The sequence below is a fragment of the Protopterus annectens genome, chromosome 5.part0 (genome assembly GCF_019279795.1).
Source record: "Protopterus annectens isolate FY-2018-M chromosome 5.part0, PAN1.0, whole genome shotgun sequence".
Classification (NCBI taxonomy): Eukaryota; Metazoa; Chordata; order Ceratodontiformes; family Protopteridae; genus Protopterus; species Protopterus annectens.
In genome coordinates this window covers 930977120-930997423 of record NC_056735.1, presented here as the reverse complement: position 1 = coordinate 930997423, position 20304 = coordinate 930977120, and the positions used below count along the sequence as shown (strand labels likewise).

The 20304-nt window shown below is 37.7% G+C and overlaps 1 protein-coding gene across 6 annotated transcripts in view; it reads left to right on the top strand.

Moving 5' to 3' along the window:
- Positions 1-13540, top strand: part of CD96 (CD96 molecule) — a 629135-nt gene extending 615595 nt beyond the window's left edge. For all 6 annotated transcript variants that reach the window (XM_044072718.1, XM_044072716.1, XM_044072717.1 and 3 more), the window contains one exon: positions 12704-13540. In XM_044072718.1, the coding sequence (XP_043928653.1) occupies positions 12704-12806 (103 nt within the window). In that variant the 3' untranslated portion in view covers positions 12807-13540. The remainder of the gene's footprint in view (positions 1-12703) is intronic.
- The last annotated feature ends 6764 nt before the right edge of the window (positions 13541-20304 follow it).

Below are 20304 nucleotides of genomic sequence, written 5' to 3'. Positions count from 1 at the left end.
AAGGAATAATACGGTTTAGCTTTTGTGTATCCCATCTTACTCACTTGTGTATATACCTTACTAACTTCCTGTTGGTGATAACCTCTTGCTAGGAACCCTCCCCTGAGCTTATATAATTCTTCATGCAATAGGGAGTCATCACAACAAAGCCTAGATGTTCTCATTGCCTGTCCCTTAACTATATTATCAAACACCATAGGATTGTGCACTTCTATGCAAAAAAGCCAGTCTGTAACAAGGTTTTCTATAGACCTTAGTCATATATCTATCATTTTTCCGATAGATCATTACATCTAAATAGTTGATACTATCCTCTGAAAACTCTAGGGTAAACCTCAAGAAACCATCCATTTTGTTTACTTGCTGGAAAAAAGTAGTGAGTGTTTGTTCTTTACCCTTCCACAGAAGGAAAAGATCATCGACAAAACGTCTATAGAAAATGATGTTGGGATGATTGAGCATAATCATTTTTTCCCATGCCACCATAACCAAATTGGCATAGGTGTTGGCACAACTTGTGCCCATAGCCACACCTTTCCTTTGCCTAAAGCATTTGTCTTGAAAGAAAAAAACATTATGCTCCAACACCTGTTCCAATAACAAACAGACCAAATCTGCTTTTTCCCCTTCCATCAAATTTTCCTCTATCAATAACTTCTTGACTATCCCCACACCCTGTTCATTTGGAATACACATGAAAAGTTATTCCACATCCATCGTTGTTAATAATATATCCTCAAGGGTAGCTAAATTCGTGGTACTAGAGTACAAATCTGTTAAAAATTGCTCTGTATCTTTCAATACATAAGTAAATTTGGATAAGGCTTTCTTTAGTTCATAATCCAAATAAATGGAAATTGGCTCTGTGAGCCAGCCCACACCTGATACTGAATGCTGGCTGTGTGGGATTCTTATGTATCTTAGGTATCCCATGTAATCTTGGTATAATGGGGTACTCCACACAGAAAAAATCAAACAACTCACTAGTTATCAAGTTCAATAGCCTGCATTCATGTAAAGTATTACAAATACTACTTTGAATTTCACATATAGCATCAGGTGAAACTGCCTCATAAGCCTCACCTGCTAACATATTAAACATAGACTGTTCATAGTAGTCATAGTCCATTACGACCACAGGCCCTCCCTTGTCTGCTGGGTGTATGACTATACTACTGTTGTTCCTAAGTTTATTAAGTGCAGCTGATTCATTTTAGGTTAAATTATTATCATTGACAGTTTGAAAGCATTCTTAATCATTATATAAGCTTTTCTCAACTGCTTTAAGAAACGTTTCCAGATTTGGTGGCAAATGAGGATTATATACACTCTTCCATTTAAAACAATTCAAATTTTGGCTAGAACCATCATTAAATAATTGCTTTAGAGCTATCTTATGTGTGAACAACTTTTCAGACAAAATTGCCTCGTTTATATCCATGTTACAAGAAGGTATAAAGTTCATACCTTTGTCCAAAAGTTTGAGTTCATCTTGCGTTAACTCATATTTGGATATATTCCATACTAAGTTCCCTGGTTCCAGGACTTCTTCGTTAAGCGTGTCTGCTGGAAACCTAGTGGTTCTTTCCGCTTGGCTCCTCTCACGATGTCCTGATCCATAGACCTCTTTCTCCCTACTCTGATCGGTAAAGGGACAACTGAAAAACTCTGGCCTTCAGCTCTATCTAACTGAATCTTCTGCCTCACCACAGTACTTGTGCGAACTAAGCAGTTGTCATCATTAACCTGTTGGTTATCTGATAGTAATTCCGCTGGTGTGAAAGACACCGAAGTTGCTGGATTAGGTGACAATACTCCATTGTTTACTGGTCTTTCATTCGTTCGATTGTTTTCAACCAACACTTCCGAATCTCGTCGCTCCGTCTCTGCAGACCTGGAACGCCTCTCCTCTTCCTGTTCACGTGGTTTTGTATGGTCAGTCATGTCATGAATGGCACTCCTCTGCTGAAGACTCTTCTCCTTTCTAGTGATTGTAGATGCATTCCGATTGGCTGAACCATTCTCTGTGACAGTCGCATATGTTCTTGGCCACATAAAGACATTGTTCTTAGCAAAATCCTCAATGTCTCTAGTAAGCTTTTTCTTTTTATGCTCTAACAGATTGTTCTCATAATGTAGAACCCTATCAATGAGTTCATGCATATACAATTCCGTTGAATCACATCCACTTAATTTGTTCAACTCCTGTTGCTGTTCAATGATTTTATTCCTTAATTCAAGTTCTATCGGGTGAAAGAAGTCCAATAGCAGCTGCAAATATGCATTACTGGCTTTTAAGTTTATTTGCTGCCACTTTACAAGTAACTCTGGATAGGTATTCCCATAGGTAGGCATGTTAGGATCCTTAGCCCCCTCGGGACAACATTACATTCTAAGCATGCCTCCAAATGATAGCGTTGACATTGAAAATGCTTAAACCTACATATATTATTTTCTATATCTTTTTTTATGCTATTCACTGCTTGCTCATTCTCTAAGCAAACACTGGTACCTTTATTGTTGGTGAAATCTTCCATGCGTGGCAAGGGGTTTAGTACCTCTAATAAGATGCCTCGCAACCTTCCGTTGGATGTAGAATCAATATAAGCAGCCCCTCCTTCATTCACAGCTCCTTCCATATCACTAATAGAACCCAGCGTTTGATATACCAAAAATAGTCCTAGTCCCAAGTCACACAAATATGGATACAACCCAATTCGAAGTATGGAAGAAGCAAAAAACAACTGTAGGTATTCACATAAATAATCCAAGTCGATTCAAAACAAAGATCCATCAAAAGTTTTGCAGTGGTGAGAGTGAAAAGGAATGGTTGTCTCATGTACAAACTGTTAAAGGGACATGATCGGCAACAGTAAACCATCATTGCCAAGCACCAGTATTGTTCAGTAGTGATAGACCTTAATGATCAGAATACTGTATAGATCACAAGTGGAAGAGAATATAAAGGCAGAAATGTTATGTACACTGAACAGAATGGTCATGATAGAGCAGGTTCATAGGTTGGTACTAGGCTATCGGCCCTAGGGCCTATACAAGCCTAGCCATAACAATTCCCTGGCTATTTCTTCCCACACTATTTACTTCCCTGGACCCCTGTCTAGCAGGGCGACTGACATGATACCTGGGGTGAATTTCCTTTCTCCCATCCAGTCATCAAGGTTCCTTTTGAAGAGGGCGAAAGAGGTGCTCTGCTTGACATGTATGGGCAGTCTATTCCAGAGTCTAGGGAGTCTCTGGGTCAGGAACCTATCCCTCCAGCATGTTTTGTTTATTGTGATGACAAGGTTTAGATCCCTGGAGCGTGTGGCTCTGAGGGATTGGGATTTCTTTAAGTGTAGCATGTCCAACAGCTCTGGGTTTGACATGGCCTTGTATGTTAAGCAGAGATTGCCTCGGAGTAGATGATATGTGACAGAGTATAGCTGGAGTTTTTTAAGGTGGTCAGCACAGGGCATCTGCTTTAGGCCTGTGATTCTTTTAGTGAGGTATTTCTGTGGCCTTTCCAGTTGTTGCAGATGTCTTGAGATGTACATACCAAATGGGGCATTGTATTTTGTAATGTGTCTAATGAGGGATGAGTACAGTGGGACAATGACTTCTTTTTTTTCTGGATGAAAAGCCCTTAGTGATGAGGTGTGCCACATAGAGCCCTTAATGATGAGGTGTGCCACATAGAAGGATTTCCTGACTGTTGTGCCGATGTGGTTATTGAAGGTGAGACCACTGTCCACCTGTGTCCCTAAGTCTCCTATCACACTTTCGGTGTTTAGTGTACTACCTCCTATGTGGTAATTCACGGGTACATGTTTTTTCCCAAAGGGGAATAACTATACATTTCTTGGCATTGAGCTTGAGCCTGGCATCAAGCATCTGTTTCTGTAAGGCCCTTTTGTAGAGTATTGACATAATTTGGGGATTCAATAATGGCTTCCAGTTTGCAGTCATCTGCGAACTTTGTTAGCCAGAGTCCCTTAGTGTTGGCCTGTACTTCAGAGAAGTAGATGCCAAACAAGAGAGGTCCCAGGACTGAATCCTGAGGTACTCCACTTGTCACTTGTCTTTAGCTGGATTTGGAGTCAGCTACTTTTACAGTGTGGGTTCTGTCAGTAAGCCAGTTGGCAACCCATCAAGTGACATAGGAATAAATGCCCAGCTTAGTACATTTATGTATGATTCCAGACTGGGGGATGGTGTCAAAGGCCTTAGCGAGGTCCAGATAAGCTGTGTGGACTGCCTTACCCTTGTCCACAGCTCTGGAGACTGATTCAAAGAAGTCAATCAGGTTCAGGAGACAAGATCTGCCCTTCACGAACCCAAACTGGGTGGGGTCCAGTGTTTTAAAGTTGTCAATGTCTTTGTTTACAAGTTCCATGATAATACATCCCATGGCCTTGCAGACCAGGGTTGTCAGACTGATGGGGTGGTAGTTCCTGGGATCCAAGGTGGATCCCCCCTTGTGGAGTGGGATAACTGTAGCTGTGCACCACTCAGTGGGCATGAAGCCTTAGGTGAGGGTATGATTAAACATGACACTTAGGTGAGGTGCCACCTCATTTTGTAGTTCATGTAGTACACAGCCCAGGATGTCATGTGATCCCATGGATGCTATATTCTTAGCTTTGGAGAGTGCGTTTTTTTACCTGTGTGGACATTATTACCAGAATTTGGAAATCTTTCGGTATTGAGATGGGCCATTTAGGGGGTGAGAGAGGGGTGAAGTTGGCATTTAATGAATCTGCCAGGATACTGGCAATATCCTTGGGATCAGTATATTTAATGCCATTATGTTGTAACTCAGAGCAGATCTGAGCATTGCCATTTAGATTCTTGACATAGTTATAGAATTCCTTGTGGCTGTCTTTGGAATCTTTGGCAATTTTATTTTCGTACCAAGCTTTGGAGGATTTTATTAGGGATCTCAGCTTCTTACTGAGGCTGGTAATGGAGTTTTTTGCATCCTGGGATTTTCTTTTTTTCTGCAACAGTTTCTTCCTTTTGTTGTAAAGTTTGTTTATGGCAGGGGACCACCAGATTGGCTTCCTTTTTTTGGAGGAGAGCATCTTGGTTCTATTTGGGATGGCATGATTCATGCATGAGTGGGTTTGCTCGTACAGTGCCTTAGTGTAGGACTCAGCAGTCGAACTTTCAGTTCCCGTCTGCATGGGTGTCATGACGTTTGTAACTTATGACTTGACTAGCATGAAGTTGGCTTTGGAGAAGTTTTTTTATGGAGATTTCCTTACTGGAGTGTGGGGGTGGGATGTGGATGTTAAGCGTGATTAGCTTATGGTCTGACCTGACCAACGAGGGGGTGACCATAGGTGTGGAGCATTGATTTCCCATGTTGGTAATGACCAGGTCTAGGATATTGGAGCCCCTGGTGGGACTATGGATTAGTTGATCCAGGGCATTGGAATTTATGAATTTCAAGAACCGTTGGGCAAAGGTGTTGGTACACGAGTAGTTTTCTCAGCATCAGGAGTTCATAATTGGTTGCATTGTGAGGTAAGAGCCTGCAAGGGAGTAGAATGATCAAGATGCAGCTTATGGTCTGGATTGTAGCATGTGTTAGTTATTAGCACCATTGTTATTTTACATCCTCCAGTTATGAAACTACTGAAAGAATAATAAATAATGGTGACTGGTTACATTCCAAGCAGGAAACCAGATATTACAATCAGGAAATGCATGGCTTGACAAGAATAATGACCACGTGAAGCAAGTTGAATTCCTTTCCTTTTGTTAGTTACCCACTGGGTGTTTATGGGAAAAATGAGGTGAAACAAATTATTGCAGCCATTTTTACTATCACTTATTGTGATCAGACTTCTGATTTATGCACTATTGACAAAGAGATTAATTCAATTGTTGTGTATATTGCTGTCTTTGGATGAACATTGAAAGATCCTACTGTCATTTGCCTCAATTAAGCAGTCATAGTCTGACTTTGTAAGACTAATGTGCATTTGCATGAAGCAAGTTGGACTATACAGTCATTACTGTTTCTAGAAATAAAGTTGAAATGTATCACTGTGGCTGCTATTTTACTCATAGTCAGACATCTAAGGTATACATAGTCAATAAAAGAGCTACAACGTCTGAGTAAAGGGTTGATCTTTGGATGTAAATGACTTGATCCTCCTGTCATTGTCTCAGTTTAAACAGTAATTAATCTAGCATTGCTGGATTACTGTATTTTGTGTGATATAAGTTGGAATACATTACTGTAGCTTCTCTGTGTTTGTGTGAAACAAATATAAACTACATTACTATGTCTATTTTTCTATGAACAGACAGCTCTGTTGTCCAATGTAATGATAATGATATGTCCAATGATTGTCCAGTATACTGATAGGGCAGTATTCATAATCTCAGCCTATGCCCTACAACAGGGTTGGGATAGTAAGGAAAAGAGTGCATTCAGACAGCAGTTGCAGGACCTTTTAGATAAAGCAGGACAACATGAGTTGGTGTTGATAATGGGTGACTTGAATGCACATATCAGGACAGACAGAACAAAATATGAGGATTGCCTGGGTCACATGGGTGGGGCAACAGGAATAAAGAAGGAAAAGCTATTCTAGACTTCTGTCTGGCAAATGCCTTGATAGTAGCTGACACATGGTTCAGAAAGAGAGACAGTCACAAGATCACATACAATAGTAGCCAACATGCAACTCATGTAGACTTCCTTCTAGTAAGGGGAAAGGCACTGGGGTAGAATCCATGATTGCAAAATCATCCTCAGTGAAACAGTCGGCCCACAGGATAAACTACTGGTTGTGACAATCAGCTACAAAAAGTGATCAGTGAAGGCCTTATGGTCAAGGATCTGAAGACCAAGTTGAAGACTTGGGAACTGACTGGAGAAAGAGTACAACAGTTCAAGGAATTACTCAGGACACTAGCACCACAAAATATGGAGGAAATAGGTGGAGTTGAAGAAGAGAAGCAGCGCCTCAAAACAGGATATGTTAGGGCTACAGAACAGATACATGGCTGAGCCAGGTATGGAAATAAGTACATAAGGAAAGCTGGTGGTGGAATGCAGAAGTCCAAGAAGAGATCAAAAGAAAGAAGTGGTACAGGAAGAAATGGGAGATAGAAAAGATGGACCAGGCTAGGAAGGAATACTGGTTGGCTAACAAAAAAGCTAAGAAAGGAGTTGCAATAGCAAAGAATAGGGCATTGGAGGCACTCTACCATCTTCTGGAAGGTGACTCAGTAGGTGGTACAAAGAAACTATATCAGGTTGCAAGGCAAAGACAGAAAGATAAATAAGATATTCAGACACTCTTCATAAGGAATCTCAGCAACAACCTGCTCACCAGTCCACAGGACATCAAAGGCAGATGGAAGGAGTATTTCTAGCAGCTTCTGAATGAAGAAAACCTCATAGAAGTTGTACTGCCTCAGAAACAGCCTACAATGAGAGAGAAAGAGGAGCCCACTCTAGAAGAAGTAAGAATATCACTAAGGAAAATGAAGTCAGGGAAAGCAGAAGGATCAGAGGAGGTGTCAGCAGATATGATAAAGATGCTGGGTAAGATAGGGGAGAAATGGCTCCTGAGGATACTCATAGGAGTGTGGAGTGAAAGATGTATCCCAGATGATTGGAGAATAAGCATACTTGTGCCAGTGTACAAGAACAAAGGAGACATCCACAACTGTGGGTAATACAGAGGCATCAAACTCTTATCACATTGCATGAAAGTTCTTGAGGTAATTGATAAACAGATACCCAGAGTAAAATGATGTAAGAAGGGAAATTAACAGTTCAGATTCAGATCAGGATGCAGCACTACTGACCCAATGTTTGCAGTGAGACAGATATTTGAGAAGAAGCTAGAGAGAAGGAAAGAGTCCAACCAGACATTCATAGATTTGGAGAAAGCATATGAGAAGGTCCCAAGAAAGCTGATCTGGGTAGTGCTGTGGTGGTCCAAAGTCCCAGAAACATTCTCAGAATTACTGCAATCTATGTACAAGGACCAAGTGACTCAAGTACAAACAGTATTCAGCCTCACAGATGGGTTTCCAGTGTGAGTGGGTATACACCAGGGTTCAGCACTCAGTCAACTGCTGCTCGTACTGGTGATGGACTACATTAGCAAACAAGTTGGAGGGGACAGATCAACAAAGTTACTATATGCAGACGGTGTGGCATTATAGGCAGACTCTGAACAGGAACATCAGCAAAGGATAGGGGAATGGAATGCAGCACTGAAAGCACATGGGATGAAACTAAGCACTGATTAGACAGTAGTAATGGCAGCAAATTGGGGAAATTAGAAAAAGCTGAGAACTGAGACAGAAGGGAAGATAGTGGAACAGGTAAATAACTTCACGTATCTGGAAGGGGAGGTTGTGGAGAAGGGAAGTCTGAATGAAGAGGTCAAAGCTAGAATCAGAGAGGCTACAGACAACTGACATAAAGTCTCAGGTGTAGTCTATGACAGAAGAATGCCAAAGAAGCTGAAAAGTAAGGTGTACAAGACTGGTGTGACCAGTACTACTGTATGGTACAGAAACCTGAGTAGAAAAAGGCAGAGCAGATGAAGAAGCTAGAGATGATGGAAATTAAGTGCCTGAGAAGGGTAGTAGGATGCACCCTGTGGGGCACATGAAGAAATGAAAACATAAGAGCAGAAGTCAAAGTAGCTCCAATTGCAGAAAAGATCAAAAACAACAGATGACGGTGGTTTGGACATGTTCAGAAAAGCAAAAAACAATCTGATGAGGAAGATTTGGGACAGAGAGGAAGAAGGCAATAGGAAATGAGGACATCCAGAAAAAAGGTGGATGGACTGTGTTAAAGAAGATCTGTGACAACCAGGCATGAGTGTTGAAGAAGGCAGGAGTGTGGCACTGAATAAATAGAGACAGCAACAGTTAACACGATACCCCAACCCCATGGAGAAAATGGGAAAAAGGGGGCTGATAATGATGATGATGAAACATCTGAGTTGTAAGCAGTCAACAAAGTGATTATAATTGCTGGGTTTGAGAGGCCCACTAAGAAAAAATGACTTATGCCTGCAGTTGGATCACAGTTAAATAACCAGAAACAGTGTCACACTATATATTTTATTTTGTGAAATCAGTGTAACACAATTATTTGTAGAGACCAAGAAGTCAGTGTATGCAGACAGAGTAGCTATCAGTTACACTGTCTGAAATATCTCAGTATGATGCTCATGTTACACTAGAAAACAGATACTTAAGGCACCTTGAAATACCCATAAATCTGATATTTTTATTTATACGTTCGACAAAATAAGTAACCATAATCATGCAAAAAAGAAATTAGTTATAGGGATTCACTTCAGAATTTCGAATTCCCAAAACTTCAAATTTCATATGGTTGAGACCATATGATCGAAATTTTAGAACTTTGAAACTCTGAAATAAATCCAAAAGGAACACAAAACCATGTTCCTCAATGTTTTTGCAGGGCAGCAAGCTCCCCTGCACACCCCACTATTTAAATATACCAACTCTGAGATCGCACTACAGAAAAAAAAGGGAGAATTTCCTGTTCCTAGTTGTATGCAGATATCTGTTCAGAATTTTTAAGTTCTAAAACTTCAATCATATGGTCTCGACCATATGAAATTCTAGGTTTTGGGAATTCGAAATTCTGAAGGGAACCCAGTTATAGTTATAGTTAAAGTTACAGATCACATACTGTTTAGAGTTAAAAATAGGTTCATAGATTAGTACTAGATTTAGTTATAGTTATAGTTATATAGTTATAGTTATAGGGTGTATACAGTTTAGAGTTTAAATAGGTTGAGATATTAGTATTACGCTTACTGCCCTTGTGGGCCATTTTAAGGCTAGTCCATTACCCAATGTAAGAAGCAAACTCTGCACCTTGTGTTTGGTATGGTAAATACCTTAACCACTATACCATCCTCCGAAGGTGAAAGTTTCCTGAGTTAAGATTAACATTTTAGGTTTAGGATTATCATTTTTCCAAACACCTTTACTGAATTATCACTTGTGACATAGGCAAATTTACATTCATATAAAAGTAATGAAGCTGTATTAACATAACAAACAACCTATATACTGATCCCAAGGATATTGCCATTATCCTGGCAGATTGATTCAGTGCCAGCTTCAACCCCCCTCTCACCATCTAAAGGGCCATCTCAATACCAAAAGATTGCCAAATTTCAGTAGTCATGGCCACACAGGTACAAAACGCACTCTCCAAAGCTAAGAATACAGCATGCATGGGACCTGATGACATCTCAGGCTGTGTACTACATGAACTACAAAATAAACTGGTATCTCACCTAAGTGTCATGTTTAATCATAGTCTCACCTCAGTCTTTGTGCCCAATTAGTGGAGCACAGCTACAGTTATCCCACTCCACAAGGGGGGTCCACCTTGGATCCTGGGAACTATTGCCCCATCTGTCTGATGAACCTGATCTGCAAAGCCATGGAATGCATTATCATGGAACTTATAAACAAAGACATTGGCAACCTTCAAACACTGGAACCCACCCAGTTTGGCTTTGGAAAGGGCCGATCTTGTCTCCTCAACCTGACTTGACTTCTTTGAATCAGTCTCCAGAGCCATGGATGAGGGTAAGACGGTCCTCACAGCCTATCTGGAGCTTGCCAAGGCTTCGACACCATCCCCCACTCTGGAATCATAGATAAACTTACTAAGATGGGCATTAATCCCTAACGTCAATCGATGGGTTGCCAACTAGCTTACTGAACAGAACACACACTGTTAAAGTAGCCGACTCAAAATACAGTTCCAGACATGTGACAAGCGGAGTACCTCAGGGTTCAGTCCTGGGGCCACACTTGTTTGGCATCTACTTCTTTCTCTGAAGTACAGGCCAACACTAAGGGACTCTGGCTAACAAAGTTTGCAGATGACTGCAAACTGGGAGCCATTATTGAATCCACAAATGATGTGGATATTCTACAAAAGGGCCTTACAGAAACAGATGCTTGGTGACAGAGCCATGGGTTCAAGCTCAATGCCAAGAAATGTATAGTTATCACCTTTGGAAAAACCATGTACCCATGAAATACCATAAGTGGCAGTACACTAAACAGTGAAAGTGTGATAAGGGACTTAGGGACACAGGAGGATAGTGGTCTCACCTTTGATAACCACATAGGCACAACAGTCAGGAAATCCTTCTATGTGGCATACCTCATCACTAACGGCTTTTCATCCAGAAAAAAGGAGGTCATTGTCCCACTGTACTCATCCCTCATTAGACCCATTATAGAGTACAACGTCCCGTTTGGTATGTACCTCACAAGACATCTGCAACAACTAGAAAGGCCACAGAAATACCTCACTAAAAGAATTGCATTCCATTAGAAAGTAAGACATCAAAATACTAAACAAAATGATCCCAACAATGGACTGTTATTGAAAACAAACATTTACAATTTTCTTTTCAAAAATACAGTTTGATTGTGATCCTAACATTCCCATGCAGTAGCCAGTTTCCTACACACCTTATTATATATCAGCTAATGCTGGCAGATAAAATTGGATGCAATACTTTTGTGTGGGGCTCTTAATGAAAAGCCTGTATGAAATTCAGGTATATGATATCAGCAGACATTCCTTAGGCTTACTTGACAAATGCCTACAAATAAAATGTTAACAAGTTGGTTAGATAACTGCAGCTGGAAAGGAACCCATGTGGATTGAAATCAAGCCCATGTTAAATGAGGAAGATAGTAGCTGGAGGATGATTCTTTCAAAACATTTATCAGTAATACTAGTTAAGCTTATTGGTTTATATTTATCAACAAGGAAACTAATATAAACGTATAAGGCCTGTTTACAAATACCTGGCATAAAGTCTGAGGGAAGCATCCTTTGAAATGGGTAAGTAAAGCATGGGACCAGATTTGTAATTGTTGCAAATACTTTTGGATACATATCCAATAGTGTTATTACAAAGCTTTTGATGAATAGTTATTAAATATAACAGCATAATTATATACTGGATAAGTCAAAAGCCATTGCTCTGGAAATCTTTGCAATTTTTTTTACATCTGCAATGGGGCTGATATTCAAACATCTATAAACAGCTGATCTAGAACAAAACACATTTACTGTCCACGTAACATTAAGGTGACATATTGCAGTGGTGTACACATTGCCATAAAGTTGTATGCAGATATTTAAATTACACTGATGTTATGGAAGGGTTAACTTTTTTTCTCCTTGCTAATGTTTTGCTGCAATTTTATGTTATTTTAGGAGTTGTGTTTAAATCTATACAATAAAACTGCAAATATTCCATTTATATGGATACACAAATTAGAGAGTTTTCCTAAAACCTGCTCATCTTCCAGTAATCTATTTTGAAAAGAAAAGAAAACTTTAAATGGAGCACTTTAAAATGTCAGTAATATTTTGTGCGTTTCTGTTTTAGTCAGTAGGTGCTTAGCTCTTTCATTTATATTGTTATTTTGGAGCTGTTTTATTGTGGCCTTTCCACTTTCATTGCTCTTCATTGCTTGGCATATGTCCACGGTTACTGTCTGTTTCTGTGAAAACAGATGTTTATAGATACAGTGAAACCAATGATAGTCTCATTCAATAATTCAGCTTTGGATGTGTTTTCTGTTTCATATGATGACAGCTTGATTCTTATTTTTTTTTTTGCTCTCATTTCTGCAGCATTGATGGACCACCTCCATTCAAACCACCACCACCTCCACTGAATTACCACGCCATGCTAAGCCATGATATATGTGAGGGGCACATCAACAGTTATCCTTAGTTCTTAGATTTGTATGCAAGAGACAAACTATACACTGTGACTTGATAACTGACTGCGGACAATATGTACTTACTCAGCATTATCACAAACAACCATTTGGTAAAAAGCCAGAATATGTGACGTAGTTTCTATAGCAGTACAGCATGACCAATGATATAAGCATTATTTATATCAGTTATTTCTTCTTCTTTGTTTATCACAATGGTGCACCAAAGGCATTTCCAATTTTTTCAGTCTTGTCAGAAATTAAAGAGTATACTTTGAACAACTGTTAAGGGACTGTTGTGGTTAGAAAGTGAAAAAAGATACTGTTTAACATATCTTTATATTGTTTAACATAATTATTATCTCCAGTCTAAGTCTAATGCTTTTGCATCACTTAATGGTTAGTATTATTTTGTAGTTTATTCTGTCTCAAGAAAGGCCTAACACAGTTGCTATAGTGATATAGGTTTTTGACCTGAAAGTTGATGCTTACGTAATGCAGTTTGTTTCCCACAGATTACTGCTCATTGCCATTCTTCTTCTTTCTGTCTTACTTTTTGACAAAGATATGGAGTATGGCTGTATAGTAAGTTCTGGAAGGAATATCAGTAGGTATTTTTAAATTATTCCTATGAATTTATCTCTGCAATCTAATAAGAGGTTTTGGAGCTATTTCCAGTTTCAGATTGCAACAGTAACTACATAATTGCTGTTTCAAAAATAAAGAAAATTTCCTACTAATTCTTTCAGCTGAAGGTGTCAAAAATATTGTTGTTTATGTCAAATCTGCCTTCTCATCTGTACTTCACAACTTTAGGCTGCTTCATCTAGAGAAGTTCTGCTTTATAGCTTTTAGAAGGAATAGAAGGTAAATTGCAATCACCTTTTCTGGTTCCTGGAAGATATCATAAGGACAATGTCAGAAGGTCTGCAGCTTATATAAGTTTTGCAGCAGATGCTTAGCATTGCATATGGGGTTGCAAGTTGTACCATGCTTGTGTCACTGCATATTCATGATAATGGAGAAGCCAGGACATAGATAACTCTACATGCAATATGTTGGGTCAATCCTGTCTCTAACGTTTGCCTAATGGAGCGTGTTGAAATCCTGATACCCATGAGGCTTTGCATAGGAGATGGTGCATATGAACTGACAAAGGGAAATTTTATGTTATCACCACATAGCATAGCTTTGGAAAGAAGACAGCAATTGCAAAACTGAAGTCCCACAGAAATGCATAAGAAAGAGCCAGTTTCTTTAATAAAAATAAAATAAAAATAAATATTTTTTCAGATAGTGGTTTCTCTTATACCTAAATGCTGTGGACATTTATCTTTCTGTTAGTCATTTGAAATTATATCTGATAGTGAGATGCAGTAATTCTAAGTTATTCAACCTAGAATTACTGTATTTGATTAATGAAACCTTGAAACCATATTTCAATCAAGGCTTGCAGAAACACCAGCAAAAACCGCAAATCCTTGTGGCTAAAGGTTGGTTAAAATATACTGATAAAATGTCAAAAAAAGAAATAAAACCCCTCTACAAACTACACCCAATAATCAAAAATGAAATAGTGGCCTTCCAATTTTTATTCACCTCTGTCAATCTACAAAATCCATTAAGTCTTCTACAACCCATACACATGATCCTGAATATCAAGCTAAATAACAAAATGATAGACCTTAAACCATTCCCACTAATTAAAGATTAATTAATTAATTAAATGGCATATTCTACAACATAAAGAATCAACTCTTCTTGAAAACTTAATAACATAATTAAAGACACCAGGCAAATTATATCATTAATAAAGATGAAGTTCTCAAAATACAATATGGACACACAAAACATAGTAATTACTCAAAACTTAATTAAATCATTAGCCTCTAAGGAGAAAATGATTTCAAAGACCTATAAATTAATTAGTGAGATAAAACATCAAGCTGTGCTACTTTATTCATATTATTGGGACAGCATTAGTCAAAATATCACAACAACTCAAAAACAAGAAGCCATTAAAGATACCTTAAAATGAACTCCTTTCAAAAACCTAATTTACACACAAATAATGATTAAGAATAACACATATTATATTCCAGCTGTCCAAAATTTGGCTTCCAAAAAGCACAAACATGCCCCTTTTGCCCCAAACAGAATGTTGATATACTCCACATTTTCTGGACCTGTAACAATATTTTCAAGCTCTGGTGCTCTTTAAGAGTGCAACTTGAAATAATTGGCTAAAAAAAACCCACATTTTCCTGGGAAACAATGATTCCACATAAACTCCCTACCACAATAAGAGGAATCCGTAAACATATTCTAATTACATTATGTGACCTTCTAAAATTTTATATAACAAAGAATTGGGTAACTAACAACAAAATCTCATGGATAAACTTTAAAGCCATGGCAGTCAAATAAATACTTCCCACAAACTAGCTGCTAAAAGTCTTAAAAAGAGAACATACATTCAAACATATTGGAAGTCCCTTCTCAACACAATCCTTGCAAGTAAATAAATTTCAAAAATATGAATCAAATTCAAGTGGCTTTTATTTTTGAACTTTCTTGTCCGTAAATACATTACGATTTATGGCTCAAAGTGCTATGCTCAGGATTCAGTATCACCCAGATGGCATCCAACAGTGTAAATATTTCATTTTGTGTTCATAGGTTTTAGAGTTTTTCACTAAACCTTCTATAAGTAAGGTTACCATACTTATGTAAACCAAAATGCATAAATGAGGCCAAATAATAGTGCCACAATAAACTTTTCTGTCATAAAGATAATACAACTGTCTTTCAGCTTTTCCTGGTTAGGGGTCGCCACAGCGGAACTTTGGTCCGCTAATGATTGGCAGTAGATTTTTACATGCTGGCTTGCTGGGCCTAATGCATAACCTTCAACGAAGGAACGCCCATTCACGTAGGTCGACACAGAATACACTCTAACTGAGAATCCAACGTGCAACGTCTAACTGTGAGGCGACAACGCTACCGCAGCACCACCACCGCAGTATTCTGTCATAAAGATAATAACCTTACTTTATTCTGAAACAGGGTTTTGTAGCATATAAGTCAGAATTAACAGATACGTTTAGAATTACCTATTCCCTGGGATATCAATGAATGGTGAATTTATCAGTATTTTGTTTTCTGTTTGTATTTTTCTTTTTCTTTTCTTTTCTTTTTCCGTTAGTTCATGTAAGTTATTTCATGAAGTATTGTGAAAGCTATTGTATTCAATGCTACTTGATGTTTTGCTGTACTGTCTGTTTATTATAGCTGGAAAAGAAATAAAAAGTATATTGGAAAAAAAAAAAGAAATAAAACCACCAACAAGGCAGTAGAAACACACCTACTTTAATAAATGAAGATGAACGCTTTCATAGGGTTACCACTTCTTCAGACCATACAAAAGGTAACAAAACTGAGTTTAAATAATACAGACAATCAAACATAATTAAAACATAAATTAAAACATGCTATACCACATCCAAAAAATGTTACTCTGTAAAGGCTGATACGGCCGAGGCGCTAAGAGAAATCAACTGACAAGTTCTTTCATTGTGCTTTTTATAATTAATTTGCTGTGGAATTAAACAGAATATCTGGAAAAGGTGTCGCTGTTTTTTTGGATGTGGTATAGCAGTTTTTCATCTGAAGTGGTTACAATAAATTAAAACATCTGATAACCGCCTTTCTTTGAAGACAGGTTTTAAAGGAACATTAATGTTTAGGCCTGGTTCCTTATGTGCCTGCAGGGTTAAAACCTACTTTAATTCATTATTTTTTATTCTCTTTTTCACATCCCCGCTTCTGATATCAGACCTAACCAATTGCAAAACTCTAAAACAAAATACCCCCAGCATGTTCCAAAATCTATTTCTTAAGTTATCTTGTGGTTTTTCCCACATAAAAAACAAGAGGATTTACAACAAGAAACTAAATAAACTAAAGAAGTGTTCCTATAGTCAACATAGAAACAAGGTAGGAATTCACATCCTGTCACTGCATGTTTAAAGTTCTTGGTCTCACATATAAACTCAGAAGCTTTATAGTTATGGTATGGGTATATGCCCATTTTTCTGTAAGAACATTTATTCATAGATAGTTGACCTGAAGGTTCATAGCACAACAGTCTTTTCTGAGAGATTATTTCTAAAAATAAAATTAGACCTGTCATCAGCTACTTCTCTAACTTTGTCATCTGCTAGAATACTAAGACAATTTGTCTTTATAATATAACAAAACTGATGAATATTGCTAGAATAAGTAAACAAAACCCTTGAGGTACGTTGCATTAAACCCCTATCTCTATGTATATCTACCTTCCTATTTACTGTGAAATAATGTGCTGCTCTGTCTTTCCTCATACTCTTATCATCATTAAATGAATTATGGACAGCTGTCCTTGAATAGCCTTTTTGAATAAAATCATCATAAAAAGATGCCATAGTAGCTTCCAATCTAGAATCCTCAGTAGAGAGTCTAGAACTTTTCATAAACTGTCCTTCCAATATGTTAGATTATATGTGATGATGATGCTTGCTAGTATGATAATCCAGCAAGGCTTCCTTAAGTGTTGGGTATCCAGGCCTCTAACAGCATCCTTGCTAACGGTAACATCTAGCGAATCGATGGTATCAGTTGTAAAATTCAACGTAAGCCTTATAAAGTTGTTGGTGGTTTTTAGATATGCTACAAAGTCAAGGAAAGTGGAGTGTCCTCCACAAAAGAAAGATGCCATCCACAGATCTAGCATGATATCTGATATTTTGAATGTAAACATTATTATTCAAAACATCTTCTTTTTCCCTCTGTGCCAATGCCGGATTGGCATAACTGTTGGCACAGTGGGTACCCATAGCCACTCCTAACCTTTACAGGAAATGTTCACTTTCAAAGATAAAAACATCATTTTCCAAGATAAGATCCAACAAGATGCATACCACATGTTTTGAATAATAGTGTTTGCATTCACAATATTAAATATTATTCTAGATTTATGGACAATATCTTTTTTTTGTGGGAGGGTACTCCACTCAGTTTGTAGCATATTTAGAAACCACCAACTTCTTAAGGTTTACATTAAATTTTTAAGCTGATACCAAAGATTTTCTAGGTATTTAATGCAACAAACCTTGAAGCTTTCATTTACTTATTTTAGCAATATTCATCAATTTTGTTATATTATAAAGAAAAATTGGCTTATTTTTCTAGCAGACTACAAAGTTAGAGAAGTAGCTGGTGACAGGCCAGATTTTATTTTTAAAAACAATCTCTCTCTGAAAATGACTGTTGTGCTATGGACCTTCTGGCCAATTATCTATGAATAAATGTTCTTATGCTAAAACTAGCACATAACCATGCCATAACCTGTGAGATTATAAGTGAGACCAAGGATGTGAATTCCTACCTCAATTCTATTCTGACTGCAGGAGCACTTAGATTTTGTTTTAGCCTTTAAAATTGGGCCGAGTCTGATATCAGAGTTGGGGATGTGAATAACAGAATAAAAAAAGACTGAATTAAAATGGATTTTAGCCCTGCAGGCACATAAGGAACTAAGCCTAAACACTACTATTCCTTTAAAACCTGTCTTCAAACAAAAGCAGGTATGAGATGTTTTAATTGATGTTTTAATTGCCTTTAATTGTGTTTGATTGTCTGTATTATTTAAACTCAGTTTTGTTCCCTTTTGTATGGTCTGAAGAAGTGGTAACCCCACGAAAGCGCGCATCTTCATTTATTAAAGTAGCTGTGTTTTTACTGCCTTGTTGGTGGGTTTTATTTCTTTTTTGGACTTCTTGTAGAAATACCATTGACTGTAGCTCTTAAAATATGTATTTGACATATATTTGCTAAACTACCATGAGGAGGTTGGAATTATGATTGTTTTATACCAACATCAGTTCTTTCAGCAATGACAGATAAGTCAAATGCCACTTATCCAATTCTGACTGCCAAAACATTGTTCTAGTTAAACATTGCTTTTTTATAGACAGAGAAAAAATATATAACCCATGCAAATATCTTTACCTTTTCTATTATTAAACCTGATATGAAGCCCTCCAAACTTTGCCAATATAAAACACAGAGACTCTTAGTTTTGCCAAAATCTCTTTTAGTCTGCATGTTTCAAGCATTTCATCTTCAGTCAAATGGGTGACTGTAACTTCGGATAAATACTGTCTACATATACCAAATATACTAACATAACATAATATACAAGAAAATTTAACTAAAAAAACAAAACTTAAACTCATCAGATATATCAAGACTTACAAAACAGGAAATAAGATAGAAGTTTTGACAGCCTGTATCTTTATTTCTACTTCTACATGTCTGTATTAACTATTAATGAAATATTCCTTGATTAATGTAATATTTTTTGATAAACATGAACATAAGCCACATTCTCTGATGAATGCAAATGTTCTGATATGCATTATAAAATCTCTAATTTTAGCCAGCTCTTGGGAAGACTTTCCCATTCTAGCAGAATATTGATATTTGTGCTCAATTGTTCTCTTTACCTATAAAATCGAAACAGTTACACTGGCTTGATCTAGTTTACATATTATGTTATGCTTGCATTAAAATAAAATGAATATCTATTTTCCTTTTGTTTTGCAACTCAAACATCAAAAAGATATGGGGGAAATATTATGAGACTTATTAAAAAGAGACAAAGTCTTTCGGCTTTTCCCAGTCAGGGCTCGCCACGGTGGAGCACCGGTTCAGTATTGATTGACAGTGGATTTCTACGGTGTTGATATTCCAGCCCAGTGCCCAAACTTCACAGAAGTCACACACACACACAGACACAGACACAGACACACGCACACACACACACACACACACACACACACACACACACACACAGACACAGACACAGACACACGCACACACACACACCTACCTGCATGTCTTTAAAGTTCACTTAACTGCAGGGAAGACATGCAGACTTGACGCAGAGGGTGGTCCAGCCAAGAATTGAATCGGAGAACCTCTTGCTGTGAGGCGATAATCCTAACCCTTGCACCACAGTGGCCTGTTGCACCACCGTGGCCTTGTTGTGCCACCACAGCCTTGTTGCACCACTGTGGACTCAGTAAAAAGAGACTATTACACTATATTCCTATTCCTGCATTAGAAGAATATTTAAAATATATAATTTAAATGCATAATTCTACTTATTTCAATTTAGAAAGTAATATATCAGTGAAATTAACTGATTATTTTGAAAGGTACCTGGTCCATCAGAATGTTTAGCATAGTTCTTGATACCAATGTCAAACCCAATCTGAAGAGTTCTGTATAGTTATTTAGTTTCAGTCACTTCAATATAGAGTATGATAATAGGATTGTTATCATGGTAGATAATATGCATTGTGAAACATTGCTATGAGGAAGATGATTACAGTAATACCGATCATGAAATATAAGAAATATATGAATTATGCTGAATTTTCCTCTTTCAATTTAATGAATACTCTTTGA